General features: G+C 41.7%; 1 protein-coding gene across 5 annotated transcripts in view; it reads left to right on the top strand.

Annotated features, from left to right (window-relative positions):
- PDE4D (phosphodiesterase 4D) overlaps positions 1-6,734 on the top strand; it is a 745,734-nt gene extending 739,000 nt beyond the window's left edge. For all 5 annotated transcript variants that reach the window (XM_045895259.3, XM_045895271.3, XM_054512125.2 and 2 more), the window contains 3 exons: positions 368-490; positions 988-1,170; positions 1,896-6,734. In XM_045895259.3, coding sequence (XP_045751215.1) covers positions 368-490; positions 988-1,170; positions 1,896-2,312 — 723 coding nt within the window. In that variant the 3' untranslated portion in view covers positions 2,313-6,734. The remainder of the gene's footprint in view (positions 1-367; positions 491-987; positions 1,171-1,895) is intronic.
- Positions 6,735-14,277: the final 7,543 nt, after the last annotated feature.

Raw genomic sequence — 14,277 nt, 5'->3', positions numbered from 1 at the left:
AGTATTCTGTGAGCAACGTTGAATTACTTGGTCATAGTTCAGGGACCACTTTCTAGTCCAAGGAGCAAAAAAAACTTCAGAACATGTGCTGATTTCTTATCTATGGGGATCTCATCCCCTTTCTTCACCACGAAAGTGGTTGCTGGGTGCTAACCTTCTGTATATTGCACATGTTTATCTGGGCTTCCAGAAAACCTACAGCAAAGCCCAAGAGGCTGCCCGAAGGAATAGTACAGAATTCCCATTCACTGCTGTTAGATGCCATAGTGTTCCTCCATTTCTTTCACGTTCTGTGTTAATGTTTTCATGTGCAAATTCTGGGGACTTTTCCTCTGAACTTTGTTACTTACTAAAATACTCTTTTAAGGTACTTGCAACAGACATGTCAAAACACATGAATCTACTGGCTGATTTGAAAACTATGGTTGAAACTAAGAAAGTGACAAGTTCTGGAGTTCTTCTTCTTGATAATTATTCTGATAGGATTCAGGTAAAACATCATTTGAATTTGTTCTGTGTTTGTGTGCACATGTCTAACTTTGTTAAGAGTCTAACTTTGATAAGATTTTTGTTTCCTTTCTTCCAGCTTATAATTTTAGTAATTTTAAGCAGAATTTTTTAACCAAATTCTTAATCTTGAGAATTAACCAGATAAAATTCTATTGGTTTTTTTCATTTGCATTTGCGTAAAAAAAAAAAAAAACACCTAATGTCTCACAAAACCGACCACTTAAGCAGCCCTGAATTTAATCAGCCATGCACACATAAGCAGTTTCAAGTGATATTTAGGTATGGTGGAAGGGACATTATTGGGGGCTATTAATACAAGTGTGAACCATACACAGACACATCATAGTTGAGCTGTTTGGAAGGAATCTTACACTACATGTATTTTTAAGTGTCACATTCATCCACTGTGAATTTCTATTAAAAAAAAAAAACAAAACAAGCAGCAGCAGGTGCTGAATAAAGTGTCTCTTTTAATAGGTCCTTCAGAATATGGTGCACTGTGCAGACCTGAGCAACCCCACGAAGCCTCTCCAGCTGTACCGCCAGTGGACGGACCGCATCATGGAGGAGTTCTTCCGCCAAGGAGACAGAGAGAGGGAGCGGGGCATGGAGATCAGTCCCATGTGTGACAAGCACAATGCATCTGTGGAAAAGTCACAGGTGATGCATTAAGCATAAAGTTTGCAGAGAGAACACAACTCCAACCTGAACATTTGATCGCTTTGTATACACATCACACAGTATTTCATTGGGTCTTTAAAATTACTTTGTTTTTGACAGGCTCAATTTCACTTCAGTGTTTATGAGCCAGAAAACTCTCATTCTTATTATTTTTATTCATATGGTCATATATTCATTTCTCATGACATTATATTTATCCATTATGACCGTATTCATATAGTATACACATATATAGAGATTTTGGGGCCATCTGAACTCATAAGTGAATTCAGTTATATGAAGCCATATAGAGTACCTGGTCTGACTTTACTTATCTGGACTCACCTATAAATTGGCCATTCTAAAATAAAGTCCAGGTCTAATGCCCAAGCCCTACTTATATATAAAGAAAGGGAAATTTTTTACATCATAAACGTACTCTTGAACTAAGAGTTCTTGCTAATTTTCACCAGCTAGTAACAGCACTTTTATATGTTCTATTGCCCAAAATAGTGACTATTTACCACACTCAGGCCAGAAGTCTTCTGTTCAGTGTTATGTTTGTGGGCCATGTTGTATTTTTTATATTTTAACATAAATTATATATATGTATATAAATTGATATAATTAGATACATAATCAGGTACATTTGTAGGATCTCGTTCACCTTTTCCATTGTTTCTTAGTCCCAAGTCTTATACTCAAATCGGAATTTTTTTAACTAGGTGGGCTTCATAGACTATATCGTTCATCCTCTCTGGGAGACATGGGCGGACCTCGTGCATCCTGACGCCCAGGACATTCTGGACACTTTGGAGGACAATCGTGAATGGTACCAGAGCACAATTCCTCAGAGCCCCTCCCCAGCGCCTGATGACCAGGAAGAAGGCCGGCAGGGTCAAACCGAGAAGTTCCAGTTTGAACTCACTTTAGAGGAAGATGGCGAGTCCGACACCGAAAAGGACAGTGGAAGTCAGGTGGAAGAAGACACTAGCTGCAGTGACTCCAAGACTCTCTGTACTCAAGACTCGGAGTCTACTGAAATTCCCCTTGATGAGCAGGTGGAAGAGGAGACAGTGGGGGAGGAAGAAGACAGCCAGCCCGAAGCCTGTGTAATAGAAGATCATTCTCCTGACACGTAACAGTGCAAAGAATGTCACGCTTTTTTTTTTTTTTTTTAATTTAAGTAGAAAAATTGTTTCCAAAGTGCATGTCACATGCCACAACCATGGTCACACCTCACTGTCATCTGCCAGGATGTCTGTTGAACAAAACTGACCTTGACTACGCAGTCTCGCGCTCAGGAATACTGTAACCAGTTTTTCACCTCCGTGTCATCAGAGCAAGGGGGACATCTTCATGAACAGCATTTTAACAAGACTTCAGCTTGGTAAGAGCTGACAGAGCAGAGAAAATCAACTGTAAAATGTTTTCAAGGGAGTGTGGCTCATCCAGCAGCCCAAGAGTTGATAGGCTTTGGGGTTTCTTTACTTTTTATTTGTTCGCAATATTTTCAGCAGAAAGGCGGCATTACACAGACAGAGTGAACTCACGGATGAAGCAACAAATGTGTCAGGAACAGGACACAGCACGAATCTGTTACCAGGAGGAAGATGAGCCACAGAAATTGCATAATTTTCTAATTTCAAGTCTTCCTGAAACATGACTGAACAGTGCAGTTCAGTGAGCTGCACTGACCTCTACATTTTGTATGATATGTAAAACAGATTTTTTGTAGAGCTTACTTTTATTATTAAATGTATTGAGGTATTATATTTAAAAAACTATGTTCAAAACTTCATCTGCCACTGGTTATTTTTTTCTAAGGAGTAACTTGCAAGTTTTCAGTACAAATCTGTGCTACACTGGATAAATCTAATTTACGAATTTTACTTGCACCTTAGAGTTCATAGCAATTAACTAATTTGTAGTGATTCATTGTTTTATATACCAATGACTTCCATATTTTAAAACAAAACCCAACTTTATGTTGCAGGAAACCCTTTTTGTAGGTCTTCATTTACTTGGCTTTCATTTCAGTCTTTTCAGAGTTGCTCCCACTGACATTTTTTTCACGGTGTACAAAGTAAATATTTGTTCTGTAATACTTTGATGTGTCTACTGTGTCTTAAGCCTCATAAACAATCATCAGTTGGTGTTGTCTGAAGCAAGTAAGAGATATATAAATACCCAGTAGCTAAAATGGTCAGTCTTTTTTAGATATTTTCCTATTTAGTGTCTTCTGGTAACTTTTTGCTGTTGTCAATAGACCCTCATTTCACAAGTGCATGTCTTTGTAATAACCCACACATTTTATGCTCATTTTTATTGTTTTCACAGTCCGTTGTAGTAAGAAAAACTTTTTCCCCTTGTGCTGCTTTATTCTTTAGTGTGTGTATGAATCTCTGTCCATGTTCACTAGATGGGGTCTTATCAAATATATCACCACCATTCTGATTGATGAAGAGAAGGAGGTAGTCAGGCTAGAGTCACCATTCATTTCGACCACAAGGCCATACATAATGACTAACTTTTACTCTTGATTCATAGAGAAAAGTTAACAGCTAGCTAGGTGGTTTTTAACAATATTAGCAGAATATATTAAGAAACAAACACCACTACAACTAATGCTCTTTTGTTTCCATGATTTCACCATGGGATTAAGAACTCTATGAGGAATATTCTTGAGAAGGCATTTTAAGCGTAGCAACTACTCTTCCTTAATTGGACAGCCACGTAATGTAGAAATTGCTTTCTCAGTTATCATTGGTCCATAAGTATGTCTTGTAGAGGAGAACTTTAAATGCACCGAGGGAGAGAAGTTGATGACGCCATTGCCAGAGGTTTGGTAATATAATGCCACCCTGAAATACTAGGTTGGGTAAGAGGATTCTACCAAAGTAACAGAGATGGCTCTTGGCTGCATTTAGCACCAAGAAATGTATTACAATTTTTGGGATTACTTCCCAGTATTTACCTTCAGTTGGCATCCTGTGGTACTTACTTACTTTGGACTTTCTTCCCATTTCAGCTCTTAATAAAGTGTTTGCCTTCTCTATGAAGAATTTGGAGCCCAAATAATCATTTCACGTTGATATCCAAAAATTGAAATAGAAACCAAAAAGGTTATCTGACCAAATGGAAAATAAACTGTCAAGAAAAGTTGTAACCCTGAAAAACATTTATATTTGGGATTTCTCAAGGAGTCTACTGGGGACTAATAACTAAGTCATCAGCCTGGGAAATGACCCAAAGCTGAAGATAGTCCCTATTTTAAAACCCTGAGATCCACAGGGGAAACTTTGATAGAAAAATTATGTAGCTCAGATCTGTTCTTAGAGCAGAACGGGAGTCAACCAATTAATTTTCAGATTTCCACTCTCCTCTCCCTGAAAAAAAATAAGTAATCTTTCAAATAAAGTCCTGTGTTTAGCCAAGTGGTTTTGCAAGAACATTTGGAAACTTGTTTAATTTTATTTGTCCTTGATGGAGGTCTAAAAAAAAGGCAAACAATCTAGAGCTTATTCCTTTATCCAAAATATTGTCATTCCCTCCTCTCACTAATGCTTGGTATTTCCCCCACAGAGTGCCTAAAATCTTAATAGGAAAAAAATTAAAGTAGCAATATATCACAAACAAATCCAGACCTGGAAGGATTTGTAACTGCATTGAAAAACAGAGGGGTTTTTTTTTGTTTTGTTTCAGTTTGTTGGTTAATAATGGTCACATGTGAAGATACTCACTGGTGGACAATCAAATTGTAGAAAAGGCATACATAATATCTAAGAGACAGGGACTAACGCACTGTACAATCTGCTTATCCTCTCCCCTCTTTCTCTTTCCTTCTCTTTCGCCAAAATGTGCTTCAGAATTATACACTGCTTTAAAAAGAACATCCTTATACAAGTGGCTTTACATTTCCTAAAATGCCATAAGCAAATGCAATCTCTGGGTACTGTATGGGGAGAAATGTCCAAGTTTGCATAAAACCAGTACATTTCAGCTTGCAAGTTACTAAACACAATAATGCTGTTTTAATTTTCTTTTACATCACTTAAGATTCACAAGAAAGTAATGTAGATAGAACAAATTGCAGACAAGGAAAAAAAACTTGAATGAAATGGATTTTACAGAAAGCTTTATGATAATTTTTGAATGCATTATTTATTTTTTGTGCCATGCATTTTTTTCTCACCAAATGACCTTACCTGTAATACAGTCTTGTTTGTCTGTTTACAACCATGTATTTATTGTAATGTACATACTGTAATGTTAATTGTAAATTATCAGTTCTTATTAAAACATCATCCCATGACGGGATGGTGTTGATATATTTGGAAACTCTTGGTGAGAGAATGAATGGTGTGTATACATACTCCTTGTACATTTTCTTTTCTCCTGTAATATAGTCTTGTCACCTTAGAGCTTGTTTATGGAAGATTCAAGAAAACTATAAAATACATAAAGATATATAAACTTAAAAAACATAGCTGCAGGTCTTTGGTCCCAGGGCTGTGCCTTAACTTTAACCAATATTTTCTTCTGTTTTGCTGCATTTGAAAGTAAGGTAATGGGTGGGGGGGCTAGGGCTGGGCATTTTACATCCAAGCTTTGAACCAATTGGATTTCAGCTGGAAGATTCTGAGACCCTTCTGAGATACAAGCTTTTAACTTGCCACGAAGCAGCACTGCATACGTAACGATTCTTTCAGGAGCTCCTTCAGGTAGTTACATCTGATTGTTGGGTTTTTTTTACTTTCAAACACTAATTGGGAAAATATGTTCTTGTCCAGTGATAACAAAGCCTTCTTGGCTTCTTAAGCACATAGGCAAATGAACTTGATTTGAAACTAGAGCCTCAGGCCATATGTGTTGGTCAGTCATTGATTCATCAGCTTCCTGTTACGAGAATATGTAATAGGAAAAGGTCATTTTTTTTTTAACCCTAGAATTTTCCAACTAAGACCAACCAAATTTCCATAATGTGTGTAAATCCTAGATAAAACACAGTTTTTATATGATGCCAATTCACACAAAAACGATTCACCGTTCTCTAGAATTTGTTTCTGCGAAACTACTATGGCTTTTGAATTTTAAAAAATTAAACTTGGAATAATGGCCAGCTCCCAAAAGTTATGAAAAATTCCCACTGGGTGGCATGGAAACTGCCTCCCACTCTTGCCCAGCCCTCAGAGCACTTGACTTAGCGAGAGATCCTTTTTCCAGGAAAAAAATGAGCCTCCTGTTATTTTATTTTATTTTTTTGACACAAACTGTAGATTTTAGCAGCCCTGGCCCAAAGGAATTTGATTACTTTTGTTTTAAACAGTACAAAGGGGACACTATAATTATGAAAAACATCCTTACTGATTTTGGTTGTTTTTAATTTTATTTCTTAGGATATGTTTTCAGAGTGGTAAATTGTGTGTGAGCATTACAAATGATGATTCTTTTAGTGGTTTCTTAGCCTCTCTTACAGCCCATGGGGATAGTACTGTACATCAATACCTTCATATGAAATTTTTATATGCAATGAAAATAAAAGCATGGGTTGATTCTGCCTATTTATGACTCGATCTTTTACAAATAAAAGACTATTCATTTTAAGTTGTAGGTTATTCAGCCCAGGTTTTCAAGAGTGATGCAGATGGACGAAGTGAAATGAAAGAATAGTGGCATAAGTTAGTACTGATACTCATAATCAAACAAAACCAAATTATGTCGATTCACCTTGCTAAGGTTCTAAGGATTCAGCAGAGAACAAGACAGTCTCTGCTTTCCTGAGCCAGACTCTAGAAGGGACACAGGCAATAAACCCTTCCAAACGCAGGTCACCATCAAGTGCTCAGTACAAACGAAGAAGCTCCTGTGCTGTGATTAAGCGGGCGCCCGAACTTCATCTCTTCTGGACGGCCGAAGAAGGCTTCCTTAGGAAAGCGATCTGGGACTGAGTGCTGAAGGGTAGTGAGAGGTAACCAGGCAAGAAGGGAGAGTTGACAGGAAGAGGAAGGGGAGGGAGGGGAGGGGTGGTCCAGATGAGAAACCACTTGCAGAAGTCCTTAGGTATCAATGAGCTTGAGAGCTCCGGAGAAATGGAAGGAAAGCAGTCTTCCCCCGTTACTCTTTATTCCTTACCCTGCTTTAATTTCCTTTACAATGCTTATTACAAACTGGCTTATCTATCTGTGTATTTGTCCATCCTCTGTCTCTCCCACCAGAACAAAGCTCTATGAGAGCAAAATCTGCTTACATCTGAAACCAGCCTTGTGGACTCTTAAGTGTTTAATACTTGTTTAATAGAGCCCCCAAACTGATAACTGGATAGAATTCAATCTGATAAAACATTTTGGGGTCTTAGAGAATTTGTTAAGTTGATACCATAAAAATATTCTGGTGGTTGTTTTTGAGCTTGCTAAGATCCCAGATAAAGTTTAGAGGTTTTTTTAAATCTTATTGCTAGCCAAAAACTCTGCTTGCCTCTTCCTCACAATTTTTTTTCTGCATGACAAAAATAAAAATCCATTTTTTGTGATGAGTAAAAATTTCAGCAAAAATTTAATCCCCAGAACCCTCAAAACTTAAATAGAATAAGTATCACTAAATAGGATGATATGCCTAGCCACTCACTAATTTCCTCCCACTACCACAAAGAATGACAGTGACTATGGCCACAAGGTGCCCAATTGACACCTTGAGGGAATTCTTGATCTAAACCCAGGGTCCATTCCTCAGAGTCTATGGTCCCAAGGTGAGACTTTGGGACCAAAAAACCATCTGCCTTCTTTCCCACTTGTTCCCCCAAACTGATTTAGGTCAGTTTGGGTGTGTTGAGCCCATCTGAGTTTAGTTAGGGCTTTCACCTGGAGACATTTCCTCAGATACACAGCAATGAACTTAAAACAGTAGAACACGGGCGCCTGGGTGGCTCAGTTGGTTAAGCGACTGCCTTCGGCTCAGGTCATGATCCTGGAGTCCTGGGATCGAGTCCCGCATCAGGCTCCCTGCTCAGCGAGGGGCCTGCTTCTCCCTCTGACCCTCCCCCCTCTCATGTACTCTCTCTCTCTCTCTCTCTCTCGCTCATTCTCGCTCTCTCAAATAAATAAATCTTAAAAAAAAAAAAAAAAACAGAACACTACACTTGGGGGGCAGGGGAAGGGCCCACTTCCGGTTGCCAGAGCGCTCCACCAGCAGTGGGCACGCACTTACCCACAGGGCCTCGTTTCAAAGGAATTCCACCTGTGCTTTCCGAGCTTCCTGATTTGGGTGCCATTTCCCCCACAAATACTCAATGTCAAACTGAGTGCAGTGGGTTTGAATCTTAGTCCATGGACTTGGGTGAGCAAAAAATACTACTTTCATTTCAGTCAATTAACTGGGGCTCCATGTCTTCCCAGGGTGTTGGGAATTTCCATCTCTGTCATCATTAGCACACGTCCCTCTCTCCCAAAGTAAAGCTTCTCTCATCTCCCTCTGAGCCTGAGCACCTGGCCTCTGTGTTGCCCAGTCCCTGATTCCTTACAGTCTGTCGGCCCTTTGCCTCCTAGTCACGCATTGATAAACCAGTAATATAAGCTGAGGTTGGGAACCCCGTTTGGGGACCTACTTCCTTAAACTCATTATGTAGTTTTTGTGTCTAAAGAGAGCCTGTTTTTTTAATGTCTCTTTATTACTTACTCAAGTGACTGCAAACAACAAGTACTCTCCTTTTCCTGATCCCAGGGACGCTCTCTCCACTGGCCTCTAGCGACTCCTCTCTCCTTCCTTCCTTATTTTGCTCTTCATTGGAATTAAACTTAAAAAGAAAAAAAAAAAAGACTAGAGGTGATTATGACTACTGTCTGTCCCCCCTCTCTCCTCTACAAGAATCCTGCCTACTACTTGAAATATGGAGAAGAAAACGTTATAGGAATAGCGTACTTTAAATAATAGTTCAGCCAAGCTAAGTTCTCAGGACACAAAAAGAAACAAACAAGGAGGCAGTTGCTATTCCTGGAAGAGAAAGGGATGGACAACCACGGAGTCAGGATCTGGAAAGAAAGAGAGAACTTGAAATTTTACCTTCCTCTTCCAACTGGGACTGGGCACGGCGGAGATCCAGGAGAGCGGACTCTGGTAAGAATTCGTAAGCCTTGCTGCCTTGGGTCAGGTTTGCTAAGATCCCACGGCGGGGCTCCACAGTGAGTGGGGTTTTAAGCAGAGAGTGTAGCCCTGGTAGCTACTAGAATTTGGAAAGGTTTTCCATTAATTTTAGTTTCCCCTTTGCTGTTTAAGGGGACTGGTAGCAGTTTACTGGAGAAACCCTGGGAGTCCCATCAACCCTGAGTGGGGCTCTACTTCACGGATAGATACGGGGGCTTTCTCTTTGGTGTGGAATTGTTTGACAAAAGCTTCCCAAACAGTCCATTTTCCTTTGTCCTGCTTGACTGCAAATTTGGCTCTGAATTCTGGCCAGCATCTTGATGAGGCACGCCTAGCAGGGCGCCACGGCCGAGGCCCAGGTGTTTCAGGTGTTGACTTTGGAGGGGTTGCAGCTGTCAGGTAACTCCTTTAGTGGACTTTCGTTTATGGTCTTGCCTCTTTCCTCAACCCAGATAGCCTTAGGGAGAAACAGAAGTTTCTCCAAGAGCATCTTATAATTCTTCCTCTCGTTTTGCTCAGGGTCTTAGCACCATGGCCTTATATGGACTCTTTTTCTCTTATAAGAGAAACAGAAGTGTTTCTCCTCTATCAACGCAGACCTCAAGAGAACTACAGAGTTCAGCTCCAGGTACAAAGGCCAACCACGCCTTCCCGCCAGAACCACTCCCAGGCCTGCCCTACAGCCGGGCAGTGGCATTCAAAGGGTATGCTGATGGGCAAAGAGACCTCTAAGGTTTTTCTTGTTCAGATCCCACCCCCAGAGCTGCTGCGCGATCACAGCCAGGGCCCGGCGGCAGGGGCCTGCGGGGAAACCATGCATAGCCTCTCCCCAGGGGCAGTCCAAGGTACTGGTCTAAGTACCCAGCGCTAGTCCTGTCCTGTCAGCACGAGAGGGCTGAGGGCTTTGTGCTGTCCCCCCGCCACCCCCCACCCCGGACTCCCGGAGAAACTGGGAGATCTCTGGCTGGCGAGAGACACACCGGGCTTTCAGATGCCTCACCTGCGCATAGTCTTCAACTAGCCTGAGCTCTGGGGTTTTTTGTTTTGTTTTTTCTGGTAAGAACTGCTTCACCCGTTAGTTTTTTGGGGTTTTTTAACTTTTTTTTTTTAATTTTGTAAAAGTAATACAGGTACGTTGTTTAAAAAGTCAATTCTGGGGCGCCTGGGTGGCTCAGACGGTTGAGCGTCTGCCTTCGGCTCAGGTCATGATCTCAGGGTCCTGGGATCGAGTCCCGCATCGGACTCTCTGCTCCTTGGGGGCCTGCTTCTCCCTCTGCCTCTCTCTCTCTCTGTCTCTCATGAATAAATAAATAAAATCTTAGAAAAAAATAAATAAATAAAAAGTCAATTCTGACCTGATCCATTATGTGTTAGTCGGCTTAGGCTGCCCTAAAAAAATATCACAGAGTGAGTGGCTTCCACAAAAGAAATTTATTTTCTCACAGTTCCGGGGTCTGGCAGTTCAAGATCAGTGTATCAACAGGTTCGGTGTCTCCTGAAGCCTCTCTTCTTGGCTTGTAGTTGGCCACCTTCTCCCTGTGACTTCACACAGCCTTTCCTCTCTGTGTCCCCATGCCTGGTGTCTGTGTGTAACTAGTCTCCCCTTATAAGGATACCGATCAAATCGGGTTAGTACTACATACATGACCTTACCTCTTCAGAATACACGATCTCCAAGTAGAGCCGCGTTCTGAGGTATTGGGGGTTAGGGCTTCAACATAGAGACTTGGCGGGGGACACCGTTCAACCATTAAGAGCCAACAAAAGGAAATCCTTTACCTGCTGCACCGATTTCTACCTACTGAAAGCCGAGACCCCCTTTTACTCTTTCTCCCTGCTTTTACTGCCGTATTTGTAAATGACTTGTTTGCACCACTACCTCTTGCCTTTCTGATTTTAGGTATACACTTCTGACTGACAAATGAGGATTTCCCCCCAGATCTTGTCCTCACATGCTCTCTTAAAGTCTTCTACTAGAATTCTTTTTTTTTTTTTTTAAGATTTTATCCATTTATTTGAGAGAGAGAATGAGATACAGAGAGCATGAGAGGGGGGAGGGTCAGAGAGAGAGGCAGACTCCCTGCCGAGCAGGGAGCCCGACGTGGGACTCGATCCAGGGACTCCAGGATCATGACCTGAGCCGAAGGCAGTCGCCTAACCAACTGAGCCACCCAGGCGCCCTAAAGTCTTCTACTAGAATTCTATCACATGTTCCGGTTGCATTATTATTTAAAAGTTTGCATGGTTATGGTCCTAAAAAAATAATTTACAGCCAATCCATGTCATTTATTATAATTACATTTCCATTTTTATGTAGCTTCTTTCCTGGAGATATTTTATTTTTTTTATTACCTTACTTTGCAAAACCCTAATTACTATTTGTTCCGTGCACTCCATTGAAACAAGCCTACTTTTATTGGGGTTGAACACGTCAGGAGGCATTGGCTTTCAGTCTCCCGTGCCCGCTCTATCTGGGATGGTATTCTCTTGGCATATGCTCTGAGATCTTGTCTTGACTGCTGGCTTTGAGGAATCTGTGTTCAGCATCCTCCTGGAGAGTCGCTTTCCTCCTGGCTCTACTCGATCTTCCATTTCCTGGATCCTGATGTTTTTAGTTGGCTTAGTTTATCTATTACTTTGCTTAGTTTGGTATAGCTCATGTATTAGTAGCTTCCTAAGAAAGGGTGCATAGCAGGTAAGTTTACAAAACTTTTAATATGAAAAGGTTTATTTTTATTTTACCCTATTTGGATGATAGTTCAATAGAGAATTATGAGTTTCTTAACTAGTAGGACAAGCAGATTACTTTGGGGGAAAGCCCCAGATATGTGCAAATGGAGGGTCACTTTGGAAAATGATGGGATCATTGTGGGCTTCCTGGAAGGCTTGGAATGACTTTGAACTTATATGTCAATGTGGATAGTCCATTTGCAGACTGCTTATTTACCTGATAATTTCCCCTCGATTTTGGAAACTTCCCTGCCCCCCAACTCATTTGTCCATCAGCTCCAGTTCCTCTGCAACACCAGCTGAAAAGATTTTTCTCCTTTAGTCATATCCCATAATTTGCAGTTTGGTTTGCTTCCGCTTAGTATCAGTAATCCTTGGTGATCATCTCCTCGTTGGCATCTGTATGAAGTGTTTTATACTGCTGTTTGGGGGAGGCTGGAGCATGTTGTCAGAACTCAGTAACCTTTAGTTTAGTGTCCGTGCACTGGGGGATTCTCGGGCTGCTCGGGCACTCGTGGGAGTATTGCATTTGTACACACCAAGAACACCCTGAGAGATCCAACCCTCGTGCACCATTCACAATAGGCTTCCTTTCAAATAGCTTTCCATGTGATTTGAAAGAACATATTCCCACACAGTTTTTTAAATGCATGGAAAATCCCTATCATTTTCCTGTCTGCACCCTCTTCACAGGCAGCCCACATAGTTCTTTGCTGAATATGAAAGAGAGACAGAGGGATGGGGGCGGGGGGGGGGAAGGGGGGAGGCGGGGAGAGGGTTCTACAATGGCCTTTCCTGCTTAACTGCTCTGTATAAGGTATACTCCTTCCCCTAGGAGGGCGTGAAGGAATAAGGAGTGAGCACAAACTCTATTCCCCACTAATGTCACCACCCCCACCACCCCCACTGCCAAAGAAATGCGTTATGCAAGCACTTCCTTTTGTGTCCATGAAACACTTCTAACTACAAAAGGAATTTTAAAAGGAATACATGCTCACTGTTGAATATTTGGATAGAACCAACAAGCATAAAAAGGGGGGGGAAAGAGACTCCAAATACCACACCCAGAGCCAACCACCATTCATACTTTATCATGTTACCCATGAAAGATTTATTTAATAATTCATCAGATATTTATTGGGCACTTACAGAATACCAGGACTTATTCTAATTGCTGCAAATACAGATGTAAAGAGATAAGGTCCTTGCTCTTGTAAAAATGTGTGTTCCTTTCCCAGCACGTCAACCTCTGCCCACTCTAACACTTGTTCTGTAGTCAGTTAGGCCTTGGCTGCAGTGGAGCGTTCACGGACACCCTGTCGGAGATGTCTCCAGACGTTCTATCCCCTACAGCCCTAAGTGATGTAGGAAAGACGTTAGGGTTCGAAGCCAACAGCCAAGAAAGAATTCTTGAGATGTCTTTGGTGCAAAAAGGTGGTTTTATTAAAGCACAGGGACAGGACCCGTGAGCAGAAGGAGCTGCACCGGGGTCATGAGGAATGGCTCCTATACCCTCAAGTTGGGAGGGGGTTAGGGATAGCGTAAGTCTCTAAGGAATTTTGGAAGCCAGGTTTCCAGGACCTTGAGGAGGCTAGCTGTTGTTGAGAAAAGGTCATTTATTACCGTCTAATAAAACCTTAGTCATGAGACCCTTCAGATGTATATCGGTGGGCCATCTGCTTGGGGGGTGATTGCCAACACGTATCTTGGGGTTAGAGATAAAGGAAGTTTCCAAAGGAATTTTTATATGTTAAAGTAGGCTTACAGGGTCCTGGGGCGGGGGGGTTCAGGCTAGGATTGCCTTTTGCCTTTAGCAAAGTATTAACATCGAGGCAGCTGAGTCCCTAGAGGAATGTCACTCTGCCTGTTTCAAGGACTTGTCAGTGGGCTGTGGGGAGTAAAGACGTTTAATAAGTTCTCTTCGGCCTTTGTTTCCCACATCATTACACAGCCCCCTCCCCTGGGGCTCTCCAGGCTCTGTTAGGGATCTTCCTCCTGTCCAGTGGTGACGTCCTGGCCTCCAGCTGGACCCGTGATGCTGGTGAGATGAGACTGATGGAGGTGCTCACCTAAGAGATGGCTTGTCCAGGAGGATCAAGATGAACACAAGACAGCAAACAGCCCCTCAGAAACGGGGAAAGCCAGGGAGGAAGAGTTCCGTGTCATCCAGACAAGAGCAATTCCTTTGGTGTCATAGGGGCCACAGAGAGCTGTCAGTGGCTGGAGGGCCAGGCTGGC

Source organism: Mirounga angustirostris, unplaced genomic scaffold, assembly GCF_029215605.1.
Source record: "Mirounga angustirostris isolate CCGP_5_RB_7025 unplaced genomic scaffold, mMirAng1.0.hap1 SCAF_7, whole genome shotgun sequence".
In the NCBI taxonomy this organism is placed as follows: domain Eukaryota; kingdom Metazoa; phylum Chordata; class Mammalia; order Carnivora; family Phocidae; genus Mirounga; species Mirounga angustirostris.
Note: the sequence above shows the minus strand (reverse complement) of the source record. Positions and strands in the feature narration are given on the sequence as shown.